The sequence below is a fragment of the Chaetura pelagica genome, unplaced genomic scaffold (genome assembly GCF_000747805.2).
Source record: "Chaetura pelagica isolate M959 unplaced genomic scaffold, ChaPel_1.0 scaffold278, whole genome shotgun sequence".
Taxonomy (NCBI): Eukaryota; Metazoa; Chordata; class Aves; order Apodiformes; family Apodidae; genus Chaetura; species Chaetura pelagica.
Window position 1 is genome coordinate 2,168,078 of NW_009954497.1, and position 16,778 is coordinate 2,184,855.

At 38.7% G+C, this 16,778-nt stretch overlaps 1 protein-coding gene across 1 annotated transcript; it reads right to left on the reverse strand.

The window, feature by feature from the left end:
* Positions 1–2,013: 2,013 nt before the first annotated feature.
* CEBPZ (CCAAT/enhancer binding protein (C/EBP), zeta) lies at positions 2,014–16,778 on the reverse strand (the record flags this gene model as incomplete). Its single annotated transcript, XM_010004604.1, has 14 exons — positions 2,014–2,153; positions 2,894–2,975; positions 3,063–3,124; positions 4,051–4,256; positions 5,369–5,432; positions 6,879–6,979; positions 8,294–8,360; positions 10,366–10,434; positions 11,503–11,605; positions 12,192–12,245; positions 12,752–12,840; positions 13,470–13,644; positions 14,213–14,444; positions 15,286–16,778. Coding segments are annotated over 14 exons (2,937 nt in total), but the record flags the coding sequence as incomplete, so codon positions are not given.

The following is a 16,778-nucleotide window of genomic DNA, read 5'->3' on the forward strand; positions in this document are numbered from 1 at the left end:
GGGTGGGGGAGGGCGGGGAGGGGAAGGGAGGGCAGGGCTGGACATGGGGGAGCCGCTCCAGGCGCGGGCGCCCGCGGTGTCCGGAGCGCCTGGCATCGCCACGGCGCGGTCGCTGGGTTTGTATAAGAAAACCGGCGTCAGGGGTCAGTTGTGTTGCTTGTAGGTAGGCAGGACTCGCTTGTTACGCTCTTCAGTTTTCTAAGACCAAAACCGTGGGGAAACGTGGGAAGAGCAGAAGCACGTGAGCACGAGAACCGAGCTGGATCTCGCGTTTCAGCAGTATTGGCTCAAAACGGGGCTTTAAAAGGAGCAGGTGTTTGCAAATGAGGCAGGAGTCGATCAGGCCTGTTTCACGCATCTGGTGTTCAGCCCTTGAAGGACCGTCTAGCTGTCACTGGCTCCGTGACCCCACATGTCCCAGGGAGACCACAGCCCCAGCTGGCTCGCGGCAGCCAGCATCATCTTCCAGGTGATTTCATTGCAGTCCCTCCAGTCACTCAGTCTTCTGACTCGGCGTCTGGGTAACAAAAGGAAGCCAGGCAGCAGCTTTGTTACTGCAAGATTTGCCCTGCACAGCTGCTTTTTTGCCCTCAGGGCCCACCAGCGTGCAGAGCTGGTTGGACAGAGCTGCGCCCCTGCAGGAAAGGGCCGGCAGTCCTGCTGCCCGCAGGGTCTGTGCCAGCCGAAAAGCAAGCACTGCCGTGACTGGGAAGGCAATGGGCCCCCCCCCAGTTCAGTAGTGGTGTGGTCTTACATCAAGTTTAAGCTGAACTTCACCTCCAGTACATCCGTTTGCATTTGTTATCCCAGAGTCAGGTGCTGGCAGGCTGTTACACTTAAGGTATCCTTCATTTTTAATTAGCAATGAATAACCAAAATATGGAGAATAGATGTATTGGCCTATCTTGGTAGCTTGGTGCTGGGCATTCATGGTTTTGCATTTCCCCTCTTTTTCAGTTCTAGGTCCTAGTTCTTATATGCCTTTTGCAGGACATTTTCTTTAGCTGTAGTTCTGAAAGGTGCAGTGACCTCATCTAACAGCTCAGTGTGCTCAGAATGAGGCTTTTTCCATTTTCTTTGCTTTGGATAAGATCATTCTGTGAGCTGCTGTAAATCATTAGGACGGCATAAAAGCCATCATTGCATCATTTTCAACTGGGTTGCCAGGGCAGCCCACAGAAGGATTCAGTGAATACCTAAAGCTGTGTAAGGAAACAAAGTAGTTTTTCCAGTTTTCATTTGCATTTTAGTCTCTGAGAGACGTTCAGCTTCCTGGGAATCTGTACCTTGTATTTGGTTATCCTAACTGTGCAGAAGCTCAGAAAACACTGTGCTGATAGGGCTGCATGTCTGAGTAACCTGAACACAGTCTGTGGTACAGTTTAAAAAAAAAAAAGTTAATTCAGATCCCATTATTAATGGTGGCTGTAACTAAGGAGTGCAGACAAACTTAAGTAAAACTAATGTAGTTTTTTAAAAAGTGCATTTAATTATTAATCTTAAAATACTTTGGGTATAGTAACTTACTTCTCTTTCTTGCTAGATTTCAGATATACAATGCAGAAGAGGTTTCCATCGATTCTAGAAGGTAGGTCTGTAGCTGTTGGCTTCAGTAGGATAGCTGTAGCTTCTGTTGCATGTTATGTATAAAACTGATTTTATTATTCCTTAAAACTTACCCCAGGAGACACTGCAGAAGTGTTTAATGTTATGCACAGGTGTGGCTGGAGTGTCAGACTGTTGGATAAAGTCCTCAGAACTGGAAGAGTACACATCCAACAAAACTAGCCACAAAGTGGCTCACCTTCAGACATGCCTGACTTATAGCTGACAAGGACTTCCTATTTTTCAGTGTATTACAAATCCAATGAATGGTCTGGAATTCATGGCATAAGGGAGAATGACCAAATTACATGGCTAAGCAGCAAGAACTGAAGTAAGAAAGGTATGTGATTTATTACAAAATTATTTTAGAATAATTATTGTAAAAATGTCCACATTAAAATGTCCAGTTCATCTTTTTGATTTCTTCCCTTTGTACTTGTTTTTCAGGCCTCTGTGCCTGAACTGTTTCTTCCTTTTAATGATGCTTTTTGCATCCCTGTTGTGAAGCCACTTGTCACGCTCTATTTCCCACTGGATCTGTTTGACATCTGTAAGAGGAAAGGTGAAAAATGAGGAGCTGATGGATACCTCTGATCATGATGCAAATACAAATGAATTACGTAAAAGTTAAAACTTGGCTACTGTATTTATGCTAATAAAGTGCAAATCTTTTTTTTGACACCAGAAGAAAGGTTTGGTTTTTTTCACTTTACAAAACATACCCTACCATCTCAGCCTTTCAGACCACTTATGCCACTGATTTATATTTTCCTAATGGTAAACACGCTTCTCTTAGAAGTACACAGTGTTTGAGTGCTGCTTTTCACATTTTTCAGATGACATCAGCAAGACTTACAAAAGCCCTGCAAAGGACCGATTAGTTAATAGGTATATACGGATTTAATTCATTAGGACTATTTCTGGGAAGCTGCTTTTGCTTCACCAATACTGCAAGGAAATACTCCAGCAGGTAGATAAAGACAGCCATGCCTTATGCCTTCTTTTCACAAGAATCCAGGACAGTCTTTATCTGAGCAAAAGTCACACAAATGCCTGACAAAGATGGCCATACTGGCCATCCTTATTTATAGCGCAAACAGGCCACATGATACCTTCTTCCTCTTCTCTGAAGCCTTCATTCACTCCAGCAATCACAGTTAATTTTAGCACTGAGCATGTTTTGTAACTGAAGAAAACTAAGTCATGTCTTACTGATGTTAGAGCAGACTCTGAAGAGAAAGAAGCAAACTAGCAATACAACACTCTGCTACTTGTAGTGTGTACTTACTTGCATTGTCTCTGTTGGCCATGGCATTCATTCCAATACTGTCAAACTTAGATCCAGCATTTTCATCCAGCAGATAGCCAAACTTTAAAGAGAGGAAATTTAATATTTTATTACAAAGAAACAGGTAAAATGCTTGATCATTTTTTTTCTAAATACTCATCAAACTCACCTCTTCTGCAGATGCCAGTATACTGGTATCTTTGAGTTTTCTCTTCTTCCCTTGTTTGGGTCCTTAAAACAAAAAATACTATTCTTACAAAACAGAATTTTATATTCAGAAAGACACTAAAACAAAGTATTACAATTTTTAATTATTTTTTTTTAATTTTATGACACAATCTAAAAAAGCTGTGTTAGAAATCTTTATTCTCCACCTCCCCTAAAAAAAAGGGGGGGACAAAAAAGTTTCCAACACAGAACCATCCTTTATGCTGCTTTTTTTTTTTTTTGTCCACAGCACCAAAAAGGAATGAAACATGATACTAAAATACATAAAATATGAAGATGTTAAGCAAATCTTGTCTGTCTGCTTGGTACATTTGATAAAACCATAATCTCATGGAAGATTAATTTGTTGAAATACTCCATTAATCTGTGCTTTTCCAGCCACATAAACTGTATACTGTGTAAACTGCTTTTCAGTTGAAAAGGGAATGAAACCATGCAGGTGCAAAAAACCAGCCACTGTTACAGCAGTAATAAAAATCTGGTTGCACAGCTGTATTAGAAAAGAAAACTTAGTTACGAGACAGCAATTTAAAGTTACCTCATCTAAGAAAAAAATCAGTATTACCTAGGTCTAAAGAAATTACCAAGTACCAGATTATTTTTTTCTCTCAGATCTTTTAATATTTCTGCCTACCATAGCCAGTTATTTGTGTATAAAGCTACTTTTGTTACTGCCAATGATTTTGGAATGTTGGAAGCATGTCTTGTAAACAAGTTTTCATACCCAGATGCCTAATTGCCACTCTCACCTATGAGAGGGTATGAGGAAATGTTTCTCTTAAAACTTCATTGCCCAGAGAAGGACTTTTCATTTAAAAACCAAACTTCCCAGCTAGGTAACTAAATCTGAATTTATCTATGTAATTACATATTAGATAACATTTTTAAAGGTTTCTCTTCTCATTTTTTTATAATAAATGTTACTTTACCTTGGTTGTTATCATCAGACACATCCATGAATACACCTCCCTCTTCATCCATATCTTCTCCAAAGTCTTCCTCCATACTTCCTAAGGAGACTTCCTCATCATCCAGATCGCTGAATTCATCTTCATCATCAGAATCCTCCCAGTCGGCACTGGATTCCTCACTTCTTTGGCCTTTCTTACCACCTTTAGTTTTATTTTGTATATTACTAAAAAAATACATAACAAACTTAGCACTTCATCTGGCAAAACTCTGTTTGCATCCAAGTAGCATGTATCTTGTTTCATGTATCTGTGTTAGAAAAGTTCAACGTGATTGCAAAACACTGTAAATGCAGGCTGAGACCTAAGAAACGTTTTATGCACTCAGTACGTTTTCAACATTAGCCTATGGAAGTGTATTATAAAAGTCAACCATTTGAAGAAGTTACAGAGAGAACCATTTTCTGAATTGAACAGAAATGTCAGCTTCCATATTTCATCTCCTACATGCCTTTGTTCCTTTTCAGGAAGTCTTTTAAAACATAAACTGATGGTATTCCTAGCAATTCTAAGAAAGAAGTTTGGTTGTTTTTTTTTTTCCTTAAGAAAGGAAACATGGTGCTTCATGTGCTAGATGGTTACTTGTTTTTGGTCTCTTTGCTATTTATTACTCACACCAGTCTGGATCACAAAAATGTTCAGGTGTCACTAAGAAACTTAACCTTTAATTCTCCTTTAACCACCAGAATAAAAGTTACTGTGCTTTTTTGAAAGCTGTATTGCAGACACTTCAAGTAAAAAAAATGAGGCTACTTAGTCATTCACAGTTGGACATGATGATCTTAAAGGTATTTTCCAACCTGAATGATTCTATGATTAATGAAACTGCTGACTTCCTGAGGACTGAGCTCTGTGATTCTGGGTTCCACAAAGCTTATGTACTGCGTTAGGTCCAGATACAACCAGTTCTTAGTGTCAGCACCATTCTGCTTATGTTAAGTAAGCCTCATTCTGCTTACTTTTGTACTTGGTAATTCTCAGAAACAGAAACCTGAGACAATGAAAAACAAGCAAGATTTCACCTTGCTTACTGGGTCACTGCATCGCAGAAATAAAATACTACAGGTCTCACATCAAGCCAGCAGACTGTAAGCACCACAGGATCACAATGCTCTGCTAGGGGCCATGCAGAAAAGCAGCATTATCCAGTATTCAACTGCTATTGCTTTTTTTTATTATTATTTGCAAGGTGACACTCTATGTCTTTTCAAAAAAAAGTCTATCCATTTTTGCAGAGTAAAACTCTACAAGAGATGAAAGAATCAATTTAAAGTCTTACCCAGCAAAATCAAGGTCATCTTGGCCTACATCAATAGCAGCATTATCAGCAGCTTCAAATGTATCTATGGGGAAAAACGTTTATTGTTACAAAACAAAGTCAAGCAAAGAAATATTAAGTAATTGCAAAATGTATCATTTTTAGGTACCGTTTTCCATAACAGTTTATATGATCTGCATCAATAACAAAGGGCACTGATAACAAGGGGTGCATGCTCCTATAGAAAAATACTCCACAAAACAGTTGCCTAAGGGCAACTGGCCTTTTTCTGAAAAAATATTTTTATTTGAAAAATAATTAACGTTTTCTTTTACCCAGTATGTAATTTCTGGACAGATCTAGATGATGTGGGAGGCAGACAGACACAAACAGACACACAATTGCCCAGTGACTCAGTTGGCAGGTGGGATATGACAAGCCTCAAAAATTTGGTTGTAAGAATCCTTCAAGTTAAGATATCCCAAGTAAGTGTCCTGCCAGCTAATCTATTTCTTAATTTTCAGATTAGGAGTATTCACTATATCTTTTGACAGAAAAGCAAGCAGACTAGAGGATGAAAGCTCCCATCATCCGATTTACTTAGGAACAAATTTCTACATAAAATAGCAGCTAAAAACAAAATCTCAAAAATTACAACTGTTCTGTTTCAAAGAGTAAATGCTAAGATTAGAGGCTCCTTAATTTTAGATTGTGAATTTTTGCAGCAAAATCTCAGAGACAATAAACTTATTACAGACACTAACAAAAAAATGACAAACATAAGTAGTAAGACTCTTGTAATCACTAAGACCATACTAATTATATCAGTAAGAATCCTACTATGGGTATTCAGAAATCTCTAAAAATACTGCACAATACAGTTCTGGAGAGGTAATGGAATTATTTTTTTTAATATATATTACTGTATAGGTAAAATATGAAAACATAAAATAACAGACAATTTATGGTCCACTAACAAATTTACATTATGGAACAAATAATACATTCGTTCCAAAGCAAACAAAGTACGTGCTGCAGGAAGAGCTAAGACTACTGCAGACGTTTGCCAAGGACCTAACTGAACAAACAACCTTATGGAAGATGTTAGGAATTATGACAGAAACTGTAAGAAAGACTGAAAAAGGCCAATTGGTAAAGAAAGAAAAGAAGCAAGTGTTACACCCTGTTAGAAAAAGTTAATTCTCAGGCTTCATTAGGAAAAGAACAAAAAGCCATGAACTGCCACTCCTGAGCTTATGTTCAAAATCAGACAATTTCAAACACCTGGAACAAGTTGCACTGCAGTAGTGGGAGCAGGACCTCATTTATGAGACAGCCATCAGGTGGCTTAGGGGAGGGTAGTATGAACTGCTGTCTGTAGGTGTGTTGCATGGGAATTGGAAAGCCAGTTTTCTTCCATATTCCTGTACCTGGTTGTCTTATACAATATATACTATAAAAAGGATAAACTAATAATTTGCAAAAGCAGGAAATACTGGGGTAGTTGCTGCAAGGAAAAACACTATCTTACCTAATGCTCTTTCAAATTCATCATCATCTACATCTTCAACACTTTCTTCATCATCCTGACGCTTCTGTTTCTCTCTCCTCTTATCAAACTTTGAATAAAACCTGAAATAATACATTTTTCTCAGACACCAAATCACAGGTGATGATATTTAAGGCAAGGGTTATTTTATAAAAAAACAACCTGCAGAATGTTTCATCTGTATGTTGCCAATTGAAAATTGTAAAGTAACAGTTCAAACACATCACAAATTGAAGATTAATAGATTAATATTTTGTTTTTCAAAGAATAAGCCACTACTTCAAGATTTAAAACAAAGACATTTCACAGCCAAAGGTGCCATAAATTATTTTGAACATAGTGATTTTTTTAAAGGGGTACAGGAAAGATGTGAGAATCTGCCTTATACTGAAAGGAAGGGATCAAGTTGAACTAATAGGGCAAAAAAATATCTGAGGGATTCACCTATTAAGTTACCTTAAATTATCACCTTTAGCCCTCTTGTTCTGTGTGCTTAGTTTTACTTTCTGTCAGTCATTTGAAAGCACTTTCTCTCCTTCACTTCATGTTAAAGAACCGCCAAACACATGAAGACTATAGATTTATAATTTCACTTTCAGTCATCTTTAGTGTTACAATACTTTTAACTTTTCAGACAGAGGCTTGTTTTTAAGTGGCTTTTCTATAATCTCAGTTTATTTATGAATCAGTATTATATTTCTCAATATTATAATATCAATCAATTAAAATTAGTAATTTCCGTTAACCTGATACATTAAAGAAATGTTAAAGCCCCATCAACAATTAATGTATTAAAAAAACAGTAAGCAGAACAAAGTGAATTCAACAAAATCATTTAATTCAAACACTTGTTTCCTAAGGGACTCACGGGTAACCAGTATTTTGATTTAATAAGAAAAAAAATCTTTGCCAATTGTGTATCACTTCAATTTTAGTATTACAGCTGTATTTTTAGATCATAATCTGAAAGGAAAGCCAACTTAATGAAAAGAACTATGAATAATTTAAGGAAGAAATACACAGAAAACTAGCTCCTCTGACTTTTTTATGTTGTTCCATTACAATAAGCTTTGATGCCAATAAGCAAGGTTTTTGAAAATACAATTCTAATGCACAAGAATTACAAGCCACAAGACATTAATCATTATTCATTGTTTAAGGCTTCTTTATTACAATGTCAACTTACTTGGTTGTACTGATGGCCTTTGTTCACAAGTGATATTCCTTCCTACACACTTTTAACAGATGTTGAAATTATATTCTAAGGAAAGTACTATGATCTCAAGTCACTCAAATTAATTAAATTTTACAAACACTTGGAATACCAGATAATATTTACAAAATGTAATGGCATTGCATTAAAAAACAACACTTAATATTCAGAAATATTTCATTACCTGTGAAAAAACACTTCATCCGCCGGGACTTTGCTTTCATCTTTGGCACAGAATTCCTTACTGTTGACTTCAAAAACAAACAAAAAAAGAAATTATTTTGCCTTAAGTTGAAATGATTGATATTCTTTTAAAAGGTTGAACAGCATGCACAGACAGAAGTACAGAGATAGGCAGTGTCATCCGTTAAATAAAGCACAGAGCATCTCAAAACCTCTTCAGATTAACAGTTCTCAGTGTATACACCGGTATTTAGATGTGAACAGGTCCCCCATGGAAAAACTCAGGAGGCACAGCCCTAACCAAATCCTAATTTATGTATCAGAAAGGGATGTTTTGCAGTCACCTACAGCAGGTATACATTTGAAAAAAAAGAAGAAAAAAAAGAAGAAATAAGATAAACTTGCTGGCATGCACTAAAATGCTGGAACTGCTTCTGCCCAGTACTCCTGGCAGTAGAAATGCTGGTCAGCAGCTGCAAAGCAGGACCATACACCAGCTGAGCATCTTGAAGAAGGGACCATTTGTTGTTTGATGTTTCATTTGTAGAACACTTGAATTCCTGAATTTCAGTTCTAAATGCTCAGTCTGCTCCTTCAGCTCAGAATAAATGAAATCATGCAATAAACAAACTGTACCTTCAAATGCATTCCAGATAAAAATTCCTAATGTAAGTTTTAATAGCCATAAAACCATGCATCACTAAAGGTACATCAGCTAATCTGTGCAACTAAAACCCCTGTGCAGACACAACAGACCCAAAGTTAGAGGAAAGCACATCCGTGGGAATGTGTACAGAGATTCTACCACAGAGGATGGTACCTCCTCTGTCCTCAAGCAGTGTGTTTTACTGGTGGTTTTTACCACCAAATCTTGCCCTTAATCGCTGGAAACAGTGGGACTAGACAAAAGGCATCCTCTCTCTGGAGGCAGGAAGACTCTTAGCAAAACACAAGTGTGAAAGATACCTTACACTAATCCTAACTATAGCTGCAGCTGTGGCATTGTATGCAGTAATCTGTACCATTTAATGAAAGAGCTTATTGTGGATCAAGTAACTATATAAAACCATTTTCTGAGATTTTAAGTCATTTTTCAATCACAATAAGCAGAATAAAAGTGGTTATACAACTTGGAAACCAATAAAAACATTAACTACACAATACTACTGTATTAGTTACTGCTACACTTTTTAAGGATTTTTATATAATAGATATTTTTAAGATCTAAAAAACCCCATTATTCATAAAACTAGGATGCCAGACATAAAAGTGGCTTGTGAGCAGAAAATTTATTTAGTATTTTATGAATTCATGTCCCACCCTCTAGGTTAGTACCCTAACAGATTGCTCTTCTAACTGAAAATATCATTAGCTGGAATAAATTCTAGGCTTTTTACAGCCTTTTTTTCCCCCACAAGTGGTAACTTTGCCAGCTACAAGCAAGTGTGTGGCATAATTTTGAACTTTTTATACAAGACTACGAATCCTCTCTTTATCCAGGAGATATATTTTCTTTTAAGTAGATGCAGGTTAAAAAAAAGCAACATAAAGTATAGGAACCATATGCAGATCATAGCAAAAATAGCACAGAAAACAAGGCATGCAGCTTTCAGTAGCTCTGTCCTTTGCTGTTATACACTTCTTAATGGAATGGCTGAACAGAAGATAAGATCTTTATAATGCACTGCCTAAGAAAAAGGAATTAGTACAATAGAAAGTAATTGACAATTAGGGGGGAAAAACAGAGAAGGGAAAAAGGGTCTTTTAAAAAAATCTGGTGTGTAGTCAAGTGCTACATACTTGGCTACTCGTATTCAAGAAGTTAACAGTTGAGGTAACTGACTTTCTCTATGTCATTTGTTTTTAAAATGATTCAATGGATCCAAAGTTTCCACTGTGGCAATTCCATGCACCCTTATGAGAAGATTAGACTTGATCCTGAACATCAGGCACCACCACTGCCCTCCTGATGGACAGGACTTTCTTTGATTACTAACAGAAATAACACTTCTAGAACACCCAGCCAAGAAATTTTTAGCCATCATAATCCTAAACAAAAAGGGGCCGGCTTACCTGCAAGATTTCGCATATGTTTCATAAATTGCTTATTCTTAGGCTGCATTACCACACTGCTGGTGTTTTCTGTTGCAAAACAGGAATTAGAAACAAATTATTTTATTGCCATTGATACAAAACTGTGAGGAGTGGCTGATACACCAGATGGTTTTGCTGCTGTCCATAACGACCTCAGGAGGCTGAAGAAATGGGCGCCTCCTGCAGCTTAACAAGGGGAAGTGCAAAGTGCTGCACCTCGGGAGGAACAACCCCATGCACCAGTATATTCTGGGGGCTGCCCAGCTGGAAAGCAGCTTGGTAGAAAACACCCTGGAGTCAGAAGAGCCAAAAATAGGCTGACAGTATCTCTGGAATGCATGAAGAGAAGTATTGCCAGCAGGTGGAAGGAGGTGGCCCTACCCAGCACTAAGCCACACCTAGAGTGCTGTGTCCAGGTCTGGGCTCCCCAGTACAAGGCAGACATGGGCATACTGGAGAGAGCCCAGGGAAGGGCCACTGAGATGATGAAGGCACTGGAGCACCTCTCCTGTGAGAGAAGATAGAGAGAGCTATGATTGTTCAGCTTCGAGGAGACTCAGGGAGATGTCATCTATGTATATAAATACCTGAGGGGAGGGTGTAAAGACAGGCCCAGGCACTTTCCAGTGGTGCATACGACAGGGGAAGAGGTGATGGGCATAAACTGAAACACAGGAGGCTCCATCTGAACATCAGGAAAAACATTTTCACTGTGAGGGTGACTGTGCGCTGGCACAGGTTGCTCAGAGAGGAGCCTTCAAAAGCTGCCTGCACAGCCTGCTCTAGGTAGCCTCGGTTGAGCAGATGACCTCCAGAGGGGTCCCTTCCAGCCTCAACCATTTTGTAGTCTTTACATTCCCCTATCACTCTGGTTACTGCTGCTACATTAGCAATTTCTGCACTGCTGATGTAAGAGGCAGCAGAATGTGATTGTCATCTGGTTCTGAGTGGCAGACATCTCCCTTGCAGCCCTGGAGACTGATGCTGCTCCTCTCTTGCACCACATGCACCCCAAACACTTAACTGGCATAAATGGTAACTCTGCAATCTGAGAGAAAAGACTGGTCACTGTCAATAGTCAAGATGGTGTGCCATTATGTGCACAGAAGTTCATACCTTTGCCTTTACTGAGTTTGGGATTCCTGTACACAAAGCGATCCAAGAACCTCATTAATGTGAAATCCTGCAAAGGATCACCAGAATACTGAATGTGATTTCCCTGAAAGAAGAAAAAAGACAAAAATCATTTAAGATCTTAATTTCTGAAAGGCAGCAACTAAACACAGAGAACTCAAACTGTCCATGAACAACATTAAACCACACTTTCAAAAGACAAAGACTTGGGGATACTCCATCACGCAAGCCTGACAAGTTAATACACAACTGTACAGCTACTTGGTTTTGGAATGTCATTATTTTCTTAACTAAAAACACCTTCTTCACTTTGTTTCAGTGATTAACTGGCTTGCAAAAACCCATGCTAATAGCAGTTTATACTCAGCACTATTTGGATACAACATATTTAAATGAAAATAAGTATTTTATATATATGATTGTGTGGGTGTATTTTTGCCATGATACAACAGTACTAAAAAAATAATTTGTTCCAACAGGAGTTAATTTCTTCTGTGAGCAGTCTCCTTTACATTAAACACTTTAATCCCATTAAAAGAGTGTACGTTACAATGCTGCAGAGCTGCTAGTTACCTGCAGAGTGCAAGGAGGCTTTAGAATGTTTTTATTTTTCAAATGGCAAAAGACAGATAAAGCAAACTTCAAACCTACAGAGTAGTAAAAGCACTTACTTCTAGAATTGTTTTTGCAAAGAGGGCCACAGATGGATGAAAATGTTCAGAAAGCTGAAAAACATGAATCATTTATTTATTTCTACTTTTAAAATAAATGCAGTCATTACTAACATTGACCTACCAGACTCCTGGTAACACCAATATGTCATAAAATCTCTCTGTAACTCAACAAATAACGTGTAGATACATGTAGTAGTGCAAGGCTGGTGGGCTCTGCCATTGGGCAACTGAAGAACTTAAAATTCTATTTTTTTGTTCACATTAACTACATATATTCTCAAAATTCAACACTAAAAAGCTTTAGTGATATGAAGCCAAGATCCAAAGGTTAAAAAAATATTTTGTCCAAATCTCCACTTAAAAATTCCTATTCCCTTACTCTAGAATATCAGAATTGTATGTAACCTATACCAGCTCAAAGCTGAGCAATTTGTCAGCTTTAACGTTTCTTGTTATGTTACCAAGGTAGCTTCTCTAGGAATAACCAAGTTCATTTCCTTCTCTCAATACAAGAGCCACACTAGGAAACAGTAATCAGCAACATAAGAAGGCCTTACCTTCTTCAGTTCCCAAAGGCTTGTAGTTTCTGCACCACAGTATAAAGGACTTCGGTGCATAGGATCGTAGGAAGTTCCACTCTTCCTGCCTGCAGGGCAGAGGAGGTGAAAACAACCTAAATTTCCTCAGGCAACTTCACAAGAGTATTATTTTGATTTTGCCATGACAGTAATGCTGGCCATCATTCTTAGCTGGACAGGCCTCAGATTCATTCAGTAGCAAGTCAGGGTTATATTCAGCTGTACTTCCCCCCCATATGATCAGGTGCACAGGTGACTTCCTAACGCGCATCCAAGGAAGCTCCTGAAAACCCCTGCTCTGTAACTCAGGAAAGCACAGAACTAGAAGCAGGTTCAGAGCTAGACAAATTGTTCTAGCAAGATTCACAAGTGAATGAGTAGTTACACATCCTAACCTTGGATACATTGCTCTCAAGGTGTATGAACATGGCAGCAAAAAATCCCAAGCCTGTTTATTGCTTAGGGGCAAGTGCAGTAAATTGCACACAGTGAAACAGATGAGCAGATTCATACAGTCTCTTCATCACCACTGAGCTAACAGATAAAAAATAATTATTCTGACCGATTGCTTGGAATCAAACTTCAATCTGAAAAACTATAATAGTGGTTTAAATAATTAATTTTACATGTCTTGATCAACACATCACTGTCAGGAAACGTTAGAAGTTGCATTAATTATATTTTCTTGCTAGTTTACCTCCCATATTCAGATGATGCACCCACGATGCTGTTGAATTTGAACTGCTAGTTTTAGCAGAATTTTCCATTGCTCTCCTCTCTTCACCTTCTGCTTCTTGGTCTGCATCAACAAATTTTTCCTCATCTTCTTCAGCCTCTTCTTGATCCTTAAAGCACTCTTCATCATCTGATTCCTAAACAAAAAGTGTTAGTGAACAGCTTTTCCTTTCCAGTTTTATTCTGACTCATTAGAAAAGTGCACATATAGTTCTAAAGAAGCTACTTACAAATATATAAGTAAATGATGGCCAATGTTTAAGCGATACAGATTTTTGGCCTTGATACAGGACTTAAAACTGAACTTTACAGCTTATATCACACAAGTGTAATGGTCCCTCCCCATTGTTCTCCCCTGAAGAACAAAAACAAAATAAATCTAGTCCTTCCTAGCTATACTTTAGAGAATACAAACATAAGAAACAAATGTTTTGACAAAGCTTTTTAGTGAAGAAAGTTTATCTGCTTGCCTACACAGCATTTATCAAAATAATCCTCTCTCCATGAATTAAATCCATAGGATCTGCTAGAATGCTTAAAACACCTTCATCTATGCAGATTTTTCATGTAATTGCTCAACAACTGCTTAAGTGCTTTCTCCCATAACAAATTACCAAACTCTCAGGTTATTAATGAACAGGTTAGGGAAATCTGCTTGTGAAAACACCATTTATTGAACAATGAGATAAAGAAACCATCTTTTACCACATGATCTTGTAACTGGACCCTCAACTCTGGTTTTACTTTCAGAAGCTCAGACAGAAGATACAGGGTTCCACAAATGAAGGGTGGCATTTGTCCACAAGTGACTTGAAGTAACCTCTTCACAAAGGCCTTCACACGCCGCAACACTACGTCTGCCTTCAGAGATTTATAGACAAGATTAAGAAACATGGATGGCTTTGAGCAGGTTGCTAAAGCAGGATCTAGGAGCTTCCTGTAGAAGACATAGGAGAAAACATTGCTGATTCTCATAATTCACAGGGGAGAATAACTGCCTTTAACAATAGCCATCTATATTTTTCAAAATGCCACCTAAAAAAACGGTGACAGCTTGTTCAAAACCACTATGATCAATCCTGAAGTAACAAGAGCTGTGTAGTATTTCTTGACAGATACAAGACCCTGAGGATTTAAAACAAAAAATGTGTAAGTAAAAAAAAAAGCACTGTAAGGCCCTCAATCATTTTGCACATTCTGGGAGAACTTGAGTTCCCTTTTTAAAAAAAATCTGCAACTTTCTTTTTGGTCAACTAAACACAAACCTGTAAGGATCCTACAAAGAATCTGAACAATCATCTGAGGCAAGAAAAGAGACACTTTTATAACACAAGGCTTTCCAACTACAAAAATTAAACTATCTAATGAATTTGTTAATATAATATTCCCCACATCTTATATGAAAAAAAGGAAACAAGATTTTAGGTTATTACATGACTAAGCCACAGTACCTGTAAAGGTGATTTCAGAAGTAGTACTTATCAATTAGTTTAAAATAAAAACTGGAATTAAAACATGCCACCAGAAAGTGCAAAGGATGAAATGCTTGGGTTGTGCTCTCAGAACTTAGCAGTACTGATTGTTTTATTCCCATGTTAAGGCAAAGAAAGCACATGCATGTTCTTCTAGCTCATGCAAAACAATTAGAAACTTTTAGCCAAAGAAACACAAAACTCACAAGATCTTAAAAGCAAAATAAGCATTTCTACAATTTCAAACTAATGGTGACTACCTCATAAAATGAAATATGTTTTTAAAAATGCAAATCTGTCACTTACTTGTATAGAGCTGCGTAGTACCTATCTGATACAGTCTGCTGTGAGTCCATCACTTGAAACAGTAACATCAGGGCCTGAACACTGGTACCAAAGTTCACAAGATGCAGAACTTTAAACAACGTGTCCATTTGTTCTTTCACTTTCTCATCACCAGTCTCGGCATAAGGGTAAGCTCTGTTCACCCCGCAAAGAAGAGCACTGAGCATTTTGGACTCAACGTCTTTTTTCTTGATGCAGTTCCGAAAAAAGCAGAAGTACAAAGTTATCAGCTTGCTAGCCAATGCACTTTCTTCATGACTGAGGACGATCTGATTTAGAAAGCAAATAGCATAATACTGAGTTTTCACATTGATGTTTGACCGGTACAAAAGCCTCTCCACCTCACTGCACACTACTCCCTTCATATTTGGATGCTTGTGTAGTAAGGTTTCTAAAAGATAGGAGGCTTTGGTGGCAATCTTATTCTGAGGGTCTCCCAGTTTATTTACCAGCTGAACAAGCAGAACTTTCTCCTGCTCAGGCTTGTTGCAGAGAAGCTCATGGACAACTGCCAGAGCTCGGGATTTCGCTGCTGTCAGGGAATCATGACTCAGTGTTTCTAAGGCTTGGACAAACTCTGCCACCTGCAGTTTCAGCTGATGCTCGAAGTACCACAGTATCAACCGCCTGTCTCTCGAGTCCCTATTGCCACTTGACATCTTCTCTATGTTGTCAAATGGCCTCTGTGAGAAAGACCATAACTTTCTATTGTCTGGCAAGAGATCTGAAATGAGAAGCTCCTTGAAAGTATCCAAAGCCATGAGGCTCTGATGCCTGCTGCCCTTTTTCTTGATGAGGTTTACCAAGTTCTCAACAAAGTGGACGCTGTGGACAGCACTGTCCTGAATGAGAAGGGTCATCGCTGCCATTCTGTCAGCCAAGGTACCCGATGACACAACAGTTTTCATCCATGCTGAAGAGGCCCCCTTCTGATAATCTGTCTTGTTCTTATACAGGTCTGTCTCATGCTGGTACAGCTTTTGGGCCAAGTCCTTATACTTGGACAGAAGCATCTGATTTTGTGGCTCTGCAGAGAACTCGTTGGTGTATTCCAGATCATACCATTTGCCCCCTGGTTTGATTAGGATCACCTGCCTAGCATGAAATTCAAAATCTTCCCCCAGCTTATCTTTCTTTGCTGGAAGGTGCCGCTCCTGGTCACCCTCAGCTTGCTTCTTCTTGCTGCCTTTCACGCTGCTGGCCTTTTCCTTTACTTTTTTCTCTTTTTTCCCTTCCACCACAGGAGGGCTTGCTTCTCTCTTGCTTCTCTTTTTCTTTGAGGGCTTCTCTTCCTCCTCGCCGCCGTCCCCCTCGCCCTCCACCACCAGGCAGCTCTTCGCATACTTGCCGAGCCCCAGGGAGCTGACGAAGGCCTCCAGCTCCCCTTCCTTCAGGTCGTCGATCGCGTCCTTCTTGCCGCCGTCCACCACCTCCTCCGTCTCGTCCACGGCGCA